Source organism: Notamacropus eugenii, chromosome 4 (assembly GCF_028372415.1).
Source record: "Notamacropus eugenii isolate mMacEug1 chromosome 4, mMacEug1.pri_v2, whole genome shotgun sequence".
NCBI lineage: Eukaryota > Metazoa > Chordata > Mammalia > Diprotodontia > Macropodidae > Notamacropus > Notamacropus eugenii.
This window is the reverse complement of record NC_092875.1, coordinates 401,290,998-401,305,163: the sequence shown is the minus strand read 5'-3', so window position 1 is coordinate 401,305,163 and position 14,166 is coordinate 401,290,998. Positions and strand designations below refer to the sequence as shown.

Below are 14,166 nucleotides of genomic sequence, written 5' to 3'. Positions count from 1 at the left end.
GATGGATGTAAATAAAAACATTGCCACAGGAGTGACCAAAAGTGGAATAAGTTCTTTCCACAGAAGGGCCACTAGGTGACAGAGCAGATAGTGTGCTGGGCCTGGAGTCATCAAGACCTGTCTTCATGAGTTCAAATCCAGCCTCAGACACTTGCTAATCTTTTAACTATGCCTCAGTTTCTTCATCTGTAAAATGAAGTGGAGAAGGAAATGACAAATCACCCAATATTTTTGCCAGGAAAATTCCAAATGGGGTCACAAAGAGTTGGACATAACTGAAAAACAATTCAACAGAAGGTAGAGTGGCCATCAATGGAAAGCTTTTAAAGCAGAGGTTGGATAGTCACTTATCAGAAATGTTATAGAGGGGATTCTTGGTCACAGACCTGCTGAGCTACAGAACTGCTGAGGTCTTCTGAAATTCTTGGATTCTTTTATTATAGTTGGGAACTGGCCATCAAACCTAAATCTTCACTATTGACAAATTAAACTGGCAGAGACATCCACCAGCCACTAGAGACTTCACGCCTTCTTGTCATTCTTGACATGACCAGGGTAACAATTATATTACAAGAGATGAATGAGTGATCAGATTGTGGATTCAGGGTGAAAGACCATTTACTTCAACCCTCTCAATGTCCTCATTTTAGAAGTTACTAAATGAAATTCCATTCCAACAAATAATTCACCCTATAGACGTGAACTGATTTGTTCATGATCTCACAGGGAACAAAAGTCACAGAAGCAGGATTCAAAATCAGATCCTTTGATATCAAAGCAAATATTCCTTTTCATGTGCCACAGGATGGATCACTGGGTCTCTTCGGAGGCCTCTTTCCTGCAGTTTGGTCCTAAAGTTTGATCCTACAAGTAGTGATAAGATTTATAATCAAGCAACTAAACAAACAATCAATCCACAAGTATTTATTTAGCACTTAATATGTTCCAGCAATGTGCTAAGTGTGGAAGATAGAAAGAAAAAGTAAAAATATTGCTTGGATTCAAGGAAACTTCAAATGGGGGAGTCTACATTTCAATGGTTATTATGATAAAACAATCTATCATTTACATGGAGCTTTAAGGTTTGCAAAGTTTCACAAATGAGACAACTGAGGCACACCAAGGTTAAGTGACTTGTCTTAGTTCATATCCCTAGGAAGTACCTGAAACAGAATCTTAATTCAGGTCTCCTGGTTCCAAGTCCAGTGCTCTATAATTGTGGTTTCCATCGTTACCAGAATCTGCATGGATATATAGCTATATAGCTCTCCTCACCTTCACAGGATTACTTCCCATTTTCTTTGTATATGTTTCATACCTCTTTGTTATCTATTATGAATATGTTGGGTTTTTTCCTCCTCCAGTAGAATATAAGCTGCTTGAGGGTGGGAATTGATTTATTTTTATCTTCATATCTCCAGTGCCTAACACAACATCTGGCACATAGTAGGTGCTTATTAAATTTAATGAATAAAACATTCTTGTCTAGATCCTTAACTAGATTGGGGCATTTTGAGCTTTAGTCTGGGATGAGAAATTTTGTAGTCACCAATTCATTTCTTCCACTGGCTGCCCCACTGTCCACCTCATGCCCTCTAACTCCTGCTTACCCTCTCCCCTCACTAGTAGTGATATGCTTCTTAGCCTTGTTGTCTACACTTTTAGCAGGATCAGAACCATGGAGCGCTCCAAGGTGCCCTTTCTCCACCCAGACCACACTTACGTCAGCCTTCCTGTCTCACTACTAATGAAAATACTGCCAATCATCGCTGTGTTCTCACTTCTTTCCCCTTCTTAATTCTACCCCATCAATCAGGCAGAGGATTTGCTGCACAGGGCAATTTTGATGCTATATCTAGTTCATATCTTCAGCTATGGATTCACTACTTAATATGGTCTAATCACATGAAAACCTCCATGTGATAGAAAGATCAGATCACTGCCCCATTTGTTTTAAGCAAAATAATCAATGTAGCAAAATACCAACCCAACCAATGTACTTGGACATTACTGCCCTTTGAGTTTGAAAGAGAGATAAATGTAAATGCACTAAAGGTCAAATCCATTGGTAGCAAACAGTACAAGCTTTTCTAGGCACATTTGTCCTAATATTTTAATGCAGCTCATTCTTGAGGAAGCCCTGTGGAGTGTATGTACCAAGCTCCCCGCCTCCCCCTGCACATGCATTCATTCACGCTTTCACCCTTCACATCTGAATAGTAATACTGTAGAAATATAGGAAGAGAATGGCCTTGGGACATCACATTCACATCATCCTGTTAACACAGAGCAGGCTTTATAGCTGAGAAATGTGTTTGCTTTGGTGATTTTTTAGATGTGTACAAATGTTCTCATGGCACAACTACATCAGTTTGGATGCTTTCATTCCCTTGGAGAACTCAACAAAGGGGCATGTTGTTAATACTCACATGATGGAAATAATAAAAATCTGTTTTCATCACAGCCTTGGAAGCTTTCATTTTGGTGCTGAAACAGTGGAACAGAGCCATGTGGGAGGCATTTTCCCAATAAAATAGCATAATCTATGAAGTTGTGAGAAGTCTCTTAGTCCACCAGGGATCTGACCTAGACTGGATGGTAGTGGGGAAAAGATGGCTAAAGTCTTTTTTATACCTGGAAGAGGTTGTCCAAATAGACAAGATCATGTCCAACTGAAAATCTTATAATAAAGATATCTGGGAGGTACACTCCATGAACACAGTGAGTGGCAGTAGGGAAAACCACAGTAAATGGTTTCTATTTTTTCTTGCTGAAATACAATATGGCGTATAAAATTGCTGGTAGGCTCCTAGTCTGCTAGGGTCCAGAGACAGACTGGCTAATGATTAGGAATTATTAGGACTAGAGAAAGGGACAACTGGCTGACTGATCCCTTAATTATGGGATCTGTGAGGTTCTTGAGCTGGCAAAGATAGAAGGCCAAGAGAAAAGTACTTTGCGGGGCTAACTCACATTATGAGTTGTAACTGCACTTGGCCTTGCTCTGCTCCCATTCATTAAGCTTACAACCGAGGTGTCATCTTGACTCCACTCACATCTCCCTTAGTCAGTCCATTGCCATTACCTTCTCTATGTTTCTGATGAGCACCCTCTTCTTTCCCTTCACATAGCCACAATTTCAGCACCGCTAATGCAGACTGCTCTAATAATAGCCTTCTAGTTGGTGTCCCTGATTCAAATCTTATTTCCAGTCAGTCTCCAAGGAACTGTCAATTGATTTTCCCAAAGCTCAAACCTGGTCATATCATCCCACTCACTCTTCCTCAAAAATCCCCAGTAGCGTTTGATTACCTCCAAGATCAAAAGTAAAATACTGTTTGGCATTTAAAGTCCTTCACAATCTGGCTGGCTCCTTCCTATCTATCCAGTCTTATTACTTTTTATATCCCTTCACACACTCTACAATTCAGGGACACGGGCCTTCTTGGCACTCCTCACACAGAACCCTCTGTCTCCCAACTCTGTGCCTTTTCAACAGCTGTCTCCCTTACCTAGAATACACTCCTTTATTATCTCTGCCTCCTGGTTTCTCTAGCCTTTTTCAAGACTCAACTCAAATCCTAGCTTCTGCAGAAACTCTGAGTTCCTCTCACTTTCACTCAAATTTCAGTGCCTTCCCTCTGGGATTATCTCCCATTTATATCTTTTGCTACATACTTATTTTCACACAGTCTCCCCCATTACAATGTGAGCTCTTTGGGGGTACAGACTGGGTTTTTGCTCTTCTTTGTACCTCTACCCTTCAGCACAGTATGGGGCACACAATAAATGCTTGTTGACAACAGTGAGAAGTGAGAAGCTGGATTAAAAGAAGTTAAAAAATAAAGAGATGGTGAGAAAATAAAGATAAGTATAGACTATGCTTTCTAGGTATAATTGTCTTTACTATATTTTGCTGACTGACGGAAGGACAAAAACTATATTGGTTTCCATGAGATAAAAATTTATTGGGTTTAGTGAAAAATGTAATTTTATTTAACTTTTAAAAACTATTGCATATATGCTCATCCCATCTATATGTGTTGCTATCTGAAAAACTAGAAGGGAGGGGTCAACATTCACTCTGAGGTCAAAAGCCCATTATACAGGTAAAAAGTCAACTGAGAGGCATGTATGATTGATTTCTCTTCCTGCTCTCCAAGTTGTTTTTTACTCCTTGCTTCTGGGTTGGGCACTTAATTTCCCCCTTCTTTAATTAAGTATTGACCTCCCCTAATGGGAACAACCAGTCAGTGCCTCTGACTCCTTGCTGATTTCAACTCTCTCTCCCCAATACTCTGCCTTCCCAATTGGTATTGAACTCTTGCTCTGCTTCTCCCTGCAAAACTCTTCTGCCTCCCACTGGCACCTTAATGTGCATCCCCTCTGATACAGAGTACAGCTGCCACTATCTGAGAATGCAAGTCTAAATGTCTAACCCCTACAATAGCCCATCATCCTGTCACTTACTAGGTAACACAGACCAGCAACATAAAGTAGCTAACAAAGCGGCATATACCAGGATCATAAACACATCGATACCCAATACCCCAATTTGTTGATCACAATATACATTCCCTGTGATTTGATGCTTTTGATCAAAGAATGACAGATTTGGAGTTGGAAAGGGTGTCAGAGATCATTGTGTCTAACACTCTCATCATACAGATCAGAAAATGGAGCCCGGAGAGGATGTAAATTGTCAAATGTCCTGTCAGTTTTAAGTCCAGAGGTGGGGTTTCATTCTAGATCATCAAAATCCAAATACAAAGGCTTCTCTATTGCTCCTTATTGGAAAAAAATGATGGATTTACAGAACCTTATCATTCTAGGTCCTGCCAGGTTCTATATGTTCTGACTTCTCAGAAAGCCTCAAGTTTCAGAAGCAAAATTAGACCCATACTTGGTTTCTCTGTTTACACGAGCACACACTCATATACAGTATCCCTCCACAGTGGATACCAATTCATATTAATGCATTCAAATCAGCTGGACAGAATTGTCCATTCAAATGTCAACTAAGTCACTGTAGGCACATGACCACAAACAATACTTCACTTATTTATACTGAGGCATGATTCTCATGGGCAACATGCAATCAGCAGACAAAATCTTAGCAAACCTTGTTATAGTATCACAGCAATTCAATTCCACAAAGAAAGACAAAAAAAGCAACTCACAACTTGGGCCAAAAGGTCAACACATGTCACTCAAAAACTTACACTTTTGCTCCGTGAAAGCTGATCACTTGTGTTTTTTTCCATGGTGTTATTATATTCAGTAATTCAGATCAGTGCCACTTGTCTCTTCTGCCTTCACTCTGAGCCAATCAAATGCCAAATGACATGCTGAAAAGAAAGCAAAGAAAAGTATGATTCAGTGGATGTTTAATTCATGTGATTAGAAATGTGTCTATAATCTGACTGGTGACTGAACTGTTCATTTACATAAATGATAATAAGAAGTTAATAAGTGTATTGTATAAAGTTACATAAGGACATATAAAGTATTTTCCAAAGCTATTTTTGCTAAACACAAGTTCTAGATTTCCATAATTATCTCTGTGCCGTTAACCACAAGAAGCTATTATTGGGGGGTAGACACAAAGGTAAATTAATAAGACCCTCTGCAAATTTCAATAAATATATAGATTATCTCTGCATACAAATATTAGTTCTCATTTGTACAGTAAGGGAGTCAATGCATTTTGGTCTAAAAATTTAAATGCCCAAGAAATAAATAGAACAGCATAGTCAGTGCCTGATGTATTAGGTTACAAGTTTGTTTTTTTCCTTATCCTTATAGTGGGGGACAAGAGATACAAAACTTCAATGATATAGCAAATATATTCCCTTAAGTGTAAGCTTTAAAGACTGAAGGAAAGCTTCTAGTACATAGAGTTCTTATCCACATCCTTCTTTAAAGTAGAAGAGGACACAGAGAGGACATAGCACAAAAGGTGATGGGTTACTTTATGCGCCATTGTAGGGAGTCCTTACACTGATGTGAGCATAGATCCACAGAATTAGTAACAGGTGTATCCCTGGACATGAGGGACTATATTGTCTTTCATCTTTCCATCTCCAGTGACTATTATAGTATTTTTCATTTAGTCTTTATTTAATAACTGCCTAGGCAATAGGTGAGATCCAAAAAGATTTTGATAGGATAGAACCCTTTACCAAATCCACTGAGATGAAATTTAATAGGGATAAATGAAAAGTCTAATACAGGTTCAAAAATTAATTAGCAAAGATAAAGATGGGAAAATTATGTAACAATGCCTTAAAAAAAGGTAGGAATTTTAATGAAAGTGCATACTAAATATGAGCCAATAGTGTGATATGGAAGCCATACGTCAATGCAATTTCAGATTACATGGAAGACACATAATTTCCAGTAGTAAGGAGAGTCTTGCAATATTCTACCCTCATCAGACCACAGCTGGAATGTTGTATTCAGTTTGGAGCACAGCATTTTGGGAAAGAAACTAAGATAGAGAGCATCCAGAAAAGGGTAAACAACATGGAAAAAGGCTTATAGATCTAAACCTTGTTAGTTCACTGAGTAAAATGTCTTCATTTTACAATCGAGGAAGCCATGATCTAAAGACTGTAAGGAATTTGCCTAAGGGAAGAAGGGTCTAAGAAGTAGAGTCAAGATGGCAAAGTGAGAGGAAGCATTTTTGCCTGACTCACTGTGCGCATCTTCTCTGCAACAACCTAGAAAACATACTAGAGCAAATTTTCTTCTAGAAAGCCAAGAAAAGTCACAGTGAATTATTGTTCCCATCCCAAAGTAGCTTAAGAAGACAGAGATTGGCAAATATTGGGGTAGGATCTGGCAAGGAGCAGAGCTCAACAGCAATGATAGCAAAGACAGGGAGTTTTCTAGCACCCAAGGATGGAAAGGGAACCAAGAGAGAGTAATATTAAAAAAAAAAACAATATTAGAGCAGAAAGAGATCCCAGGGCATACATAAAGTAGTACAAGAACAAGAAAAGGTGCCATATGATGTCTCTGTTGCTCATTTTCCAGTTATGGGTTATGGAACTAGAGCAAAGAGGAGCAGTTGTGAATCACCAGGGCCATAACTGTGTACTGAGCAAAGAACAAATTTGAGAAACATAAGGATGAGGCTCTGAGCCCACACACAGAGCAATTCCAGCTTATAGCACAGGACATGGGTTAATGGTGTAATAACCAGGGCAGAAGACCAAGACCAAAGGAGAGCCAAGAATTCAATGACTATGAACCTGCAGAACATTCTCATTGGATAGCAGTGAGTCCAGATGAAGTTTATTGGAACTCAACTATATACAAGCCAATGGACAGAAACCTAGAACAAAGAATTGTGAAACTCTGAGCAGGAGGACAGTGAACATAACTCTGAATGGGATCATACCACTTTGGAAAATGCTGAAAATTTGCATGACCCCAGAAAAAGCTATGAAAACAGTAGAAGGACGTGAAAGGACAGAAGCTCAAGCAGATATCTCTCCAAGAAGTGAGAAGGACTTAACACTGATTTAAAGTCCAAAGTCAGAAGTAGGCTGAAAGAATGAGAAAAAAATGTACTTGACTATAAAGAAGTACTATGGTGGGAAGAAAGCTCAAGAAACAAATACAAAAGAAGACAATGACTTGAAAACATCTACAAGCAAAGCCTCAAAGGAAAAAAAATGCAGACTGGACACATGCCTATCAAAAATTCCTTAAAGAGTTAAAAAGATTAAAAAGAACAAAAAAATTTGAAAACCAAATACAAACAGTAGGAAAAAAATGGAAAAGAAATATGAACTATGCAAAAAAAGGTTAGAAAAAGAGCTTGGTAAAATAATCACAAAATATTTCTGAAGAAAATAACTTCTTAAAACTTTGAATTGGCCAAATGGAAACTAGTTACTCCATGAGGCATTAAGAAATAATGAAAAAGGCAAAAGACTGAAAAAATATGAGAAAAAATATAAAATACCTAATAGCAAAACATATAAACTTCTTGAGGGCAACAACTATCTTTTGCTCCTTTATGTATCACCAATTATTAGCACAGTGGAAGGTGTAAAGTAGGTGCCTAACAAATGTTTATTGAATGGTTGATTGAAAATAGAATGAAGAGAAATAACTTAAGAACCAGTGGACAAAAAAGCTTAGATAACATATTTCAAAATATAATAAAGGAAAACTACCAAAATATCTTAGAACATGAGGGCATAGTAAAAAGGAAAAGATTCCATCAGTCATCTCCTGAAAGAAATTCCAAAATGAAAGCTCCCAGGAATATCACAACCAAAATCTAGAGCTTGCCAGGTTAAGGATAAATATTGAAAGCAGCCAAGAAGAAACCATTCAAGCAAAATGGAATCAGGTATTCAGTCAAATTCATGCAAGATTTAATAGCTATGATACTAAAAGGATAGAAAGCTATAAATGTGATATTTTGTGCAGGCAGGTGATCTAGGGTTACAATTAAGGACACTACTCAGAAAAGCTGAATCAATCCAACTGGGTGAAAAATGGACAATTAATGGAATAGAGGTCTTTCAAGTATTCCCGATGAAAAGATTAGAGCTGAATTTAAAAAAAAACATAAACACAGGGCTCAAGAGAAGTATAAAAAGGTAAATAGGAGTGAGGAAACATAAGGGATTAAATAAAGTTAAACTGCTTGAATTCTTATAAGGGGAAATAACATAGGTAATATTGAAGGACTTTCAAGTACGAGAGATTTTGGAGAGGGACTAATTAGACAGAGGGCCTAGGAGTCATTCTGATGTATTTGGATAATCTCAAAAGAAGAGTGGAAATATGGAGAAGAGAAATGTATTGGGAGAAGGGGAAAAGGAGAAGATGGGGGAAATTATCTCACATAAATGGGACAAGCAAGGAAGAGTTATACAATAGAGGGAGCAGTGGGATGGGAATGGGCAACACTTAAACCTCACTTTTATTTGAATTGATTCAAAGAGAGAAGAACACAAATACACACACTCATACACATACATTTGGATACAAAAACTTACCCAACATGGAAGTAGGAAGGAAGACAGTTAAGAAAAAGATCCGGGAGGATAAGGGGATATTAAAGGACATAATGGCGGTGGTCAGAAGAGAAACAAACTCTTAAAGGTGGCAGAGTAAAAAAGAGAAGGAAATCATGACCCTACCCTGTTCTTATGGCCAAGCCCTGTAGGCATCTGCCCTCAAGACCTGGTAGAAAGAAGGAAAATCCAGGATGCCGAAGAGGAATATATTAAGCAGACCACAGCTAACAGCCAAGCTGTTCAAGGCAAGTATACTTCAAGTAGAAAGTGAGGAGCTACAGTCAGCAAATCTCTTTTTGTCTCTAACCAAGCATACTAAGTCAAGGCCTTCCACTTGGATATGCCCTAACACTCCAGGCCATCCCTTACAGTCCAGGAACAGGCTGAGATCCCAGAGCTTTGTGCTAACCTCTCCCTTCACTAACTTTTGTGTTATTATTACTCTCTTGTGAATCTAGTCCACTTTTTCCAAAAAACAACAATTTAAAAAGGAAAAAAAGAAGGAAAGGTAAAAGAGAAAAGGAAAAAAGGAAATGCAGAGTTAGTGTGAATGTGAATGGGATGAACTTACTCATAAAACAGAATACAATAACAGATTAGATTAAAAACCAGAATCCAACAAAATGTTGTTTACAAGAAACACACCTGAAATAGAAAGAAATACATAAAGCACTAAAGCAGAATCTACTATACATCAGTTGAAATTAAAAAAAAATAGCAAAAAGAATCTCAGAAAAAGCGAAAGTAAAGATAAACTTAATTAAAAGAAGTAAACAGGGGAAACTATATTTTTATAAAAGTTATCATAGATATTAAATTAATATCAATCCTGACTATATGTGTACCAAATGACATAGCATCTAAATTCTTAAAGGAAAAGTTAAATGTGAAATAGGAGGAAATTTACAATAAGACTATAATAGCGGGGAACCTCAATTTCTCCCTCTCAGACCTAGATAAGTCCAGCTATAAAATAAACCAGAAAGAAGTGAAGGAAATAAATAAAATTTTAAAAAGTTAGATGTAAATGATAAAAGAAAGGAGTATACCTATTTCTTTGATGTTTCTGCCACTTTCACAAGAGGGGTCATTTTATTAGGGTTTAAAAACCTCACAAATGCAGGAAAGCAGAAACATTAAGTGAATTTTTTTTAACCATGATGCATTTAAAATTACATTCAACAATGCACTAATGAAAGAGAAATAGAGAAAGAAAGAAGAAAGGAACAAGAGAGAAAGGAGAGGAAGGAAGGAAGGAAGGAAGGAAGGAAGGAAGGAAGGAAGGAAGGAAGGAAGGAAGGAAGGAAGGAAGGAAGGGTAGATCAATGAACTGGGCATGCTACAACAATTTTAAAAAAACTTGAAAAAAAACCCTAAGCCCCCAACTAAACACCAAAACAGAGAAATCATGAAAATCAGAAAAGGTCTGCAGAATTGAAAGTTTAAAAAATGAACAATAAGTAAAACCAAGAGCTGTGCTTTTTAAAAAACAGCAACAATAACAACAACAAAATAGATAAGCCATTTGGCTAATTTGGTATTAAAGAAGACAATGAAATTACCAATATGAATAAAACTGACAAACTTAATAAAACAGATTTCTATATTTTTTAAAAAGATTAATTACCTGCGAGGATCTAAGACAATTCCAAAAGACTTATAGTGGAAAATGCTGTCCACATCCAGAAAAACAACTATGGAGTCTGAATGCAAATTGAAGCATATTATTTGCACTCTCTTTCTTCTTTCTTGTGGTTTCTCCCATTGGTTCTAATTCTTCTTTACAATATGACTAATGTGAAAATAGGCTTAATATGAATATATACATATATTGAATTACATGCTATCTTAGGATAGAGAGAGGGAAGAGGTGGGGAGAAAATTTGAAACTCAAATCTTATGGAAGTGAATGTTGAATATTAAAAATAAATAAATAAATTTATAAAAGAAAATAAAACTAATAAATTATTAGCAGCCCTGGGAAAAATTAATTGCCCAGGCTACCAAAACAAGAAATAGATTACTTAATTAACCCTATCTTAAGAAAAGAAATTGAATAAGCCATAGACGAGCTGTAGAATACAACACCCAAGCCAGATAGATTTATAAGTTAATTCTATTAACCATTTAAGAAAGAATAAATTTCAATATTGTATAAATAGTTTGAAAAAATGGATAAAGAAGGAGTCCTTCCAAATTCCTTCTATGACACATAAACGGTCTTGATAGTTAAATAAGGGAAAGTCAAAAAAGAAAAAGAAATCAACAGACTAATGAATATTGATGGAAAAATTTTAAAGAAAATACTAGCAAGGAGATTATAGCAATATATACTTAAAGAAAACAAGAGGGTCACCTGAAAACTAATCTGAACTGTAACTTCAGCTAAGGTGGAGGTTATGAAGTAAATGAACACGAATCATTACTATTCATATATATATATATATATATATATATATATATATATATATATATAAAACCCAGCAGGAAGAGATAGAAAGAAAAATTACACTTATATTAGCTATAAACAATATGAAATTCTTGAGATTCTACCTGCCAAGACACAAACAGGAAATATATAAAGAAAATTATAAAACATTTTTCACACAAATAAATACAGATCGTTGTATTTACTTGTGTGAAATATACACATCAGGAGGAATATTAATCTCCCATGGAAAAGCAGAGCCACTATAATAAAAATTATAATACCATATAAATTAATTTACTTAGTGCCATGACAATAAAACTACCAAATAACTGATTTATAGAGCTAGAAAAAACTAATAAAATTCATCTGGAGGATGAAATAAATCATTATTACTAAGGGAATCAATGAAAACAGAATAGAAGGAAGGGGATGCAGCACCACTAATTCTTAAACTATATTACAAAGATATAATAATCAAAAGCATTTATTACTGATAAGAAACAGAGTGACTTATCTTTAGGAAAGATTAGGTGCACAATATATAAAGAAGCAAATGTTGACATTTAGTGTCATAGTGTTTTGGTAAATTTTAAGATCTCAGTTCTTGGGGCAAAATTTTCTATATGATAAAAACTGTCAGGAAAACTGTAAAGCAATCTTGTAGAAACTGATCTTAGACTAACATCCCCTTCCATGTACCAAAGGAAGCTCAAAATGGGTTCATGATTTAGCCATGAAGGATAATATCATAAGCTAATTGGTGGGGCATACAAGAAATTACCTGTCAGATATATGGATAGAAAAAGAATTCATTACTAATGAGAGATATAGAGGATTACAAGAAGTAAAATGGATAATTTTTATTATATTAAATTTTAAAAGTTTTACACAAACAATCCAAATGCAGCTAAAATTTGAAGAGATATTCTCAGAGAAATAAAAAAATTACAGCAAGTTTCTCTGATAGAAGTCTCATTTTTAAATTATATACAAACTGAGTCAAATTCCCTAAATGATAAATGGTCAAAGGATATGAAATGGGCAGTTTTAGAGGAAAAAATTAAAGTTATAAATAGTCATGTGAAAAACTATTCCAAACCATTGATAATTAGAGAAATGTAAATTAAGACAACTCTGACATATCACCTGACAGCTATCAGATTGGTTAAGAAGATTTAAAAAATAGAAAATAACAAATGCTAGAGGGGATGTGGGAAAATAAGTATACTAAATGTTGGGTGTGTGTTCTTCCTTTGTTGCCCAAGAAGACCAGGCCATCAGAAAAATAATGACATGACTTGCACTTGACTTTGTCTTGAGTGAGGGAGGGCTGTGCAGGTCACCAGCCTCACTTCTCCTCCAGAGCCATCTGCATCCAGTGACCAGATATTCATCAGGATGACTGGAGATGACTCAGGATGAGGCAATTGGGTTAAGTGACTTGCCCAAGATCACACAGCTAGTGAGTGTCAAGTGTCTGAGGTGAGATTTGAACTCAGGTCCTCCTGACTCCTGCACTGGTGTTCTATCTACTGCACCAACCTGGCTGCCCCAAGTACACTAGTATACACCACTGGTGGAGTTGCAAACTTATCCAACCATTCTGGAAAGAATTTGGAAAAATGCCCCCAAAAGTTTTAAACTGGACACACATAGTGATATGTTATGTCTAAGCCCCAAAGAGATATATATTAAAAAAAGAGGGAAGGGACTCATATATACAAAAATATTCACTGCCAACTAATCATTCTTACTAATTAAATGTTTTGTGCAAAGTGTTGTCTATATCCTATCATTTTTACACCATCGAATTAAACCTCTGGTCACCTGACCTTAATCATAGCGATTCATGCAGTTGAAGCTATTGGAGAAATTTACCAAATCTGAACACAGATGACAAGTCAGAGATAGTGACAATTCTTTTCCATCGAGATATTTTAATTCTTTAAGATGGTCACAAATCTACTTTGGCATTTCAACAATATTCACAAAACACTCCTGTACTCTGATAAAGCATTTAGAGTAATAGTATCCAGGAAGAGAAAGCATCCAACTAAATCTTTAACATTACTTTTGGTCCCATAAACTTTCCTCAGCTCTTCTCCCAATGAAATATTGACCCAGGATGAGTTTATTCATTTGGTAGAATCTGTATCTGTTCACATCTTCAGAAAGTGATAAATGATAAAGGAATAAATAATTGCTAAATAAATAAATAAATAAAGCAGCTGTCTTTGATATAGGACAATTATTTCCCTAACCTGCCATCAACAGTAGAATTTGTACTTTTACATTTATTTCTAGTCATGATAACCAACTTGGACTAATCTAGCCTCTCACACTCTTCCGTAATGCCTCTTGTGACCAAGGATATAAATTTGCTATTAGATGATCAGGGATCTGGGGTACATTCTGTTAACCATACAGCAGAGTGGCTAATTTACTGCCTGACTGAACCTGTAACTCTGCCCTAAGTTACTAATAAGTGTGTGTTTGTGTGTGTGTGTGTGTGTGCGTGCACGCACGCATGTGCATGCATGCACATATTCAAAGGGTATTATTGGAAGATCCTTAAGGACTACTGAACATTAAAGGGATCATGATCATTTCTGGGTTGGATCTCTGAGGCACAGGTTTTCTGTTCTGTCATTTCTATGAGTTTAGAAATTTTTTAGTCAATTCACTCAGGCT

General features: G+C 36.3%; 1 protein-coding gene across 15 annotated transcripts in view; it reads right to left on the bottom strand.

The window, feature by feature from the left end:
• Positions 1–14,166, bottom strand: part of PDE4D (phosphodiesterase 4D) — a 1,946,032-nt gene that overhangs the window by 1,420,481 nt on the left and 511,385 nt on the right. For all 15 annotated transcript variants that reach the window (XM_072599359.1, XM_072599367.1, XM_072599363.1 and 12 more), the window contains one exon: positions 5,223–5,348. In XM_072599359.1, coding sequence (XP_072455460.1) covers positions 5,223–5,264 — 42 coding nt within the window. In that variant the 5' untranslated portion in view covers positions 5,265–5,348. The remainder of the gene's footprint in view (positions 1–5,222; positions 5,349–14,166) is intronic.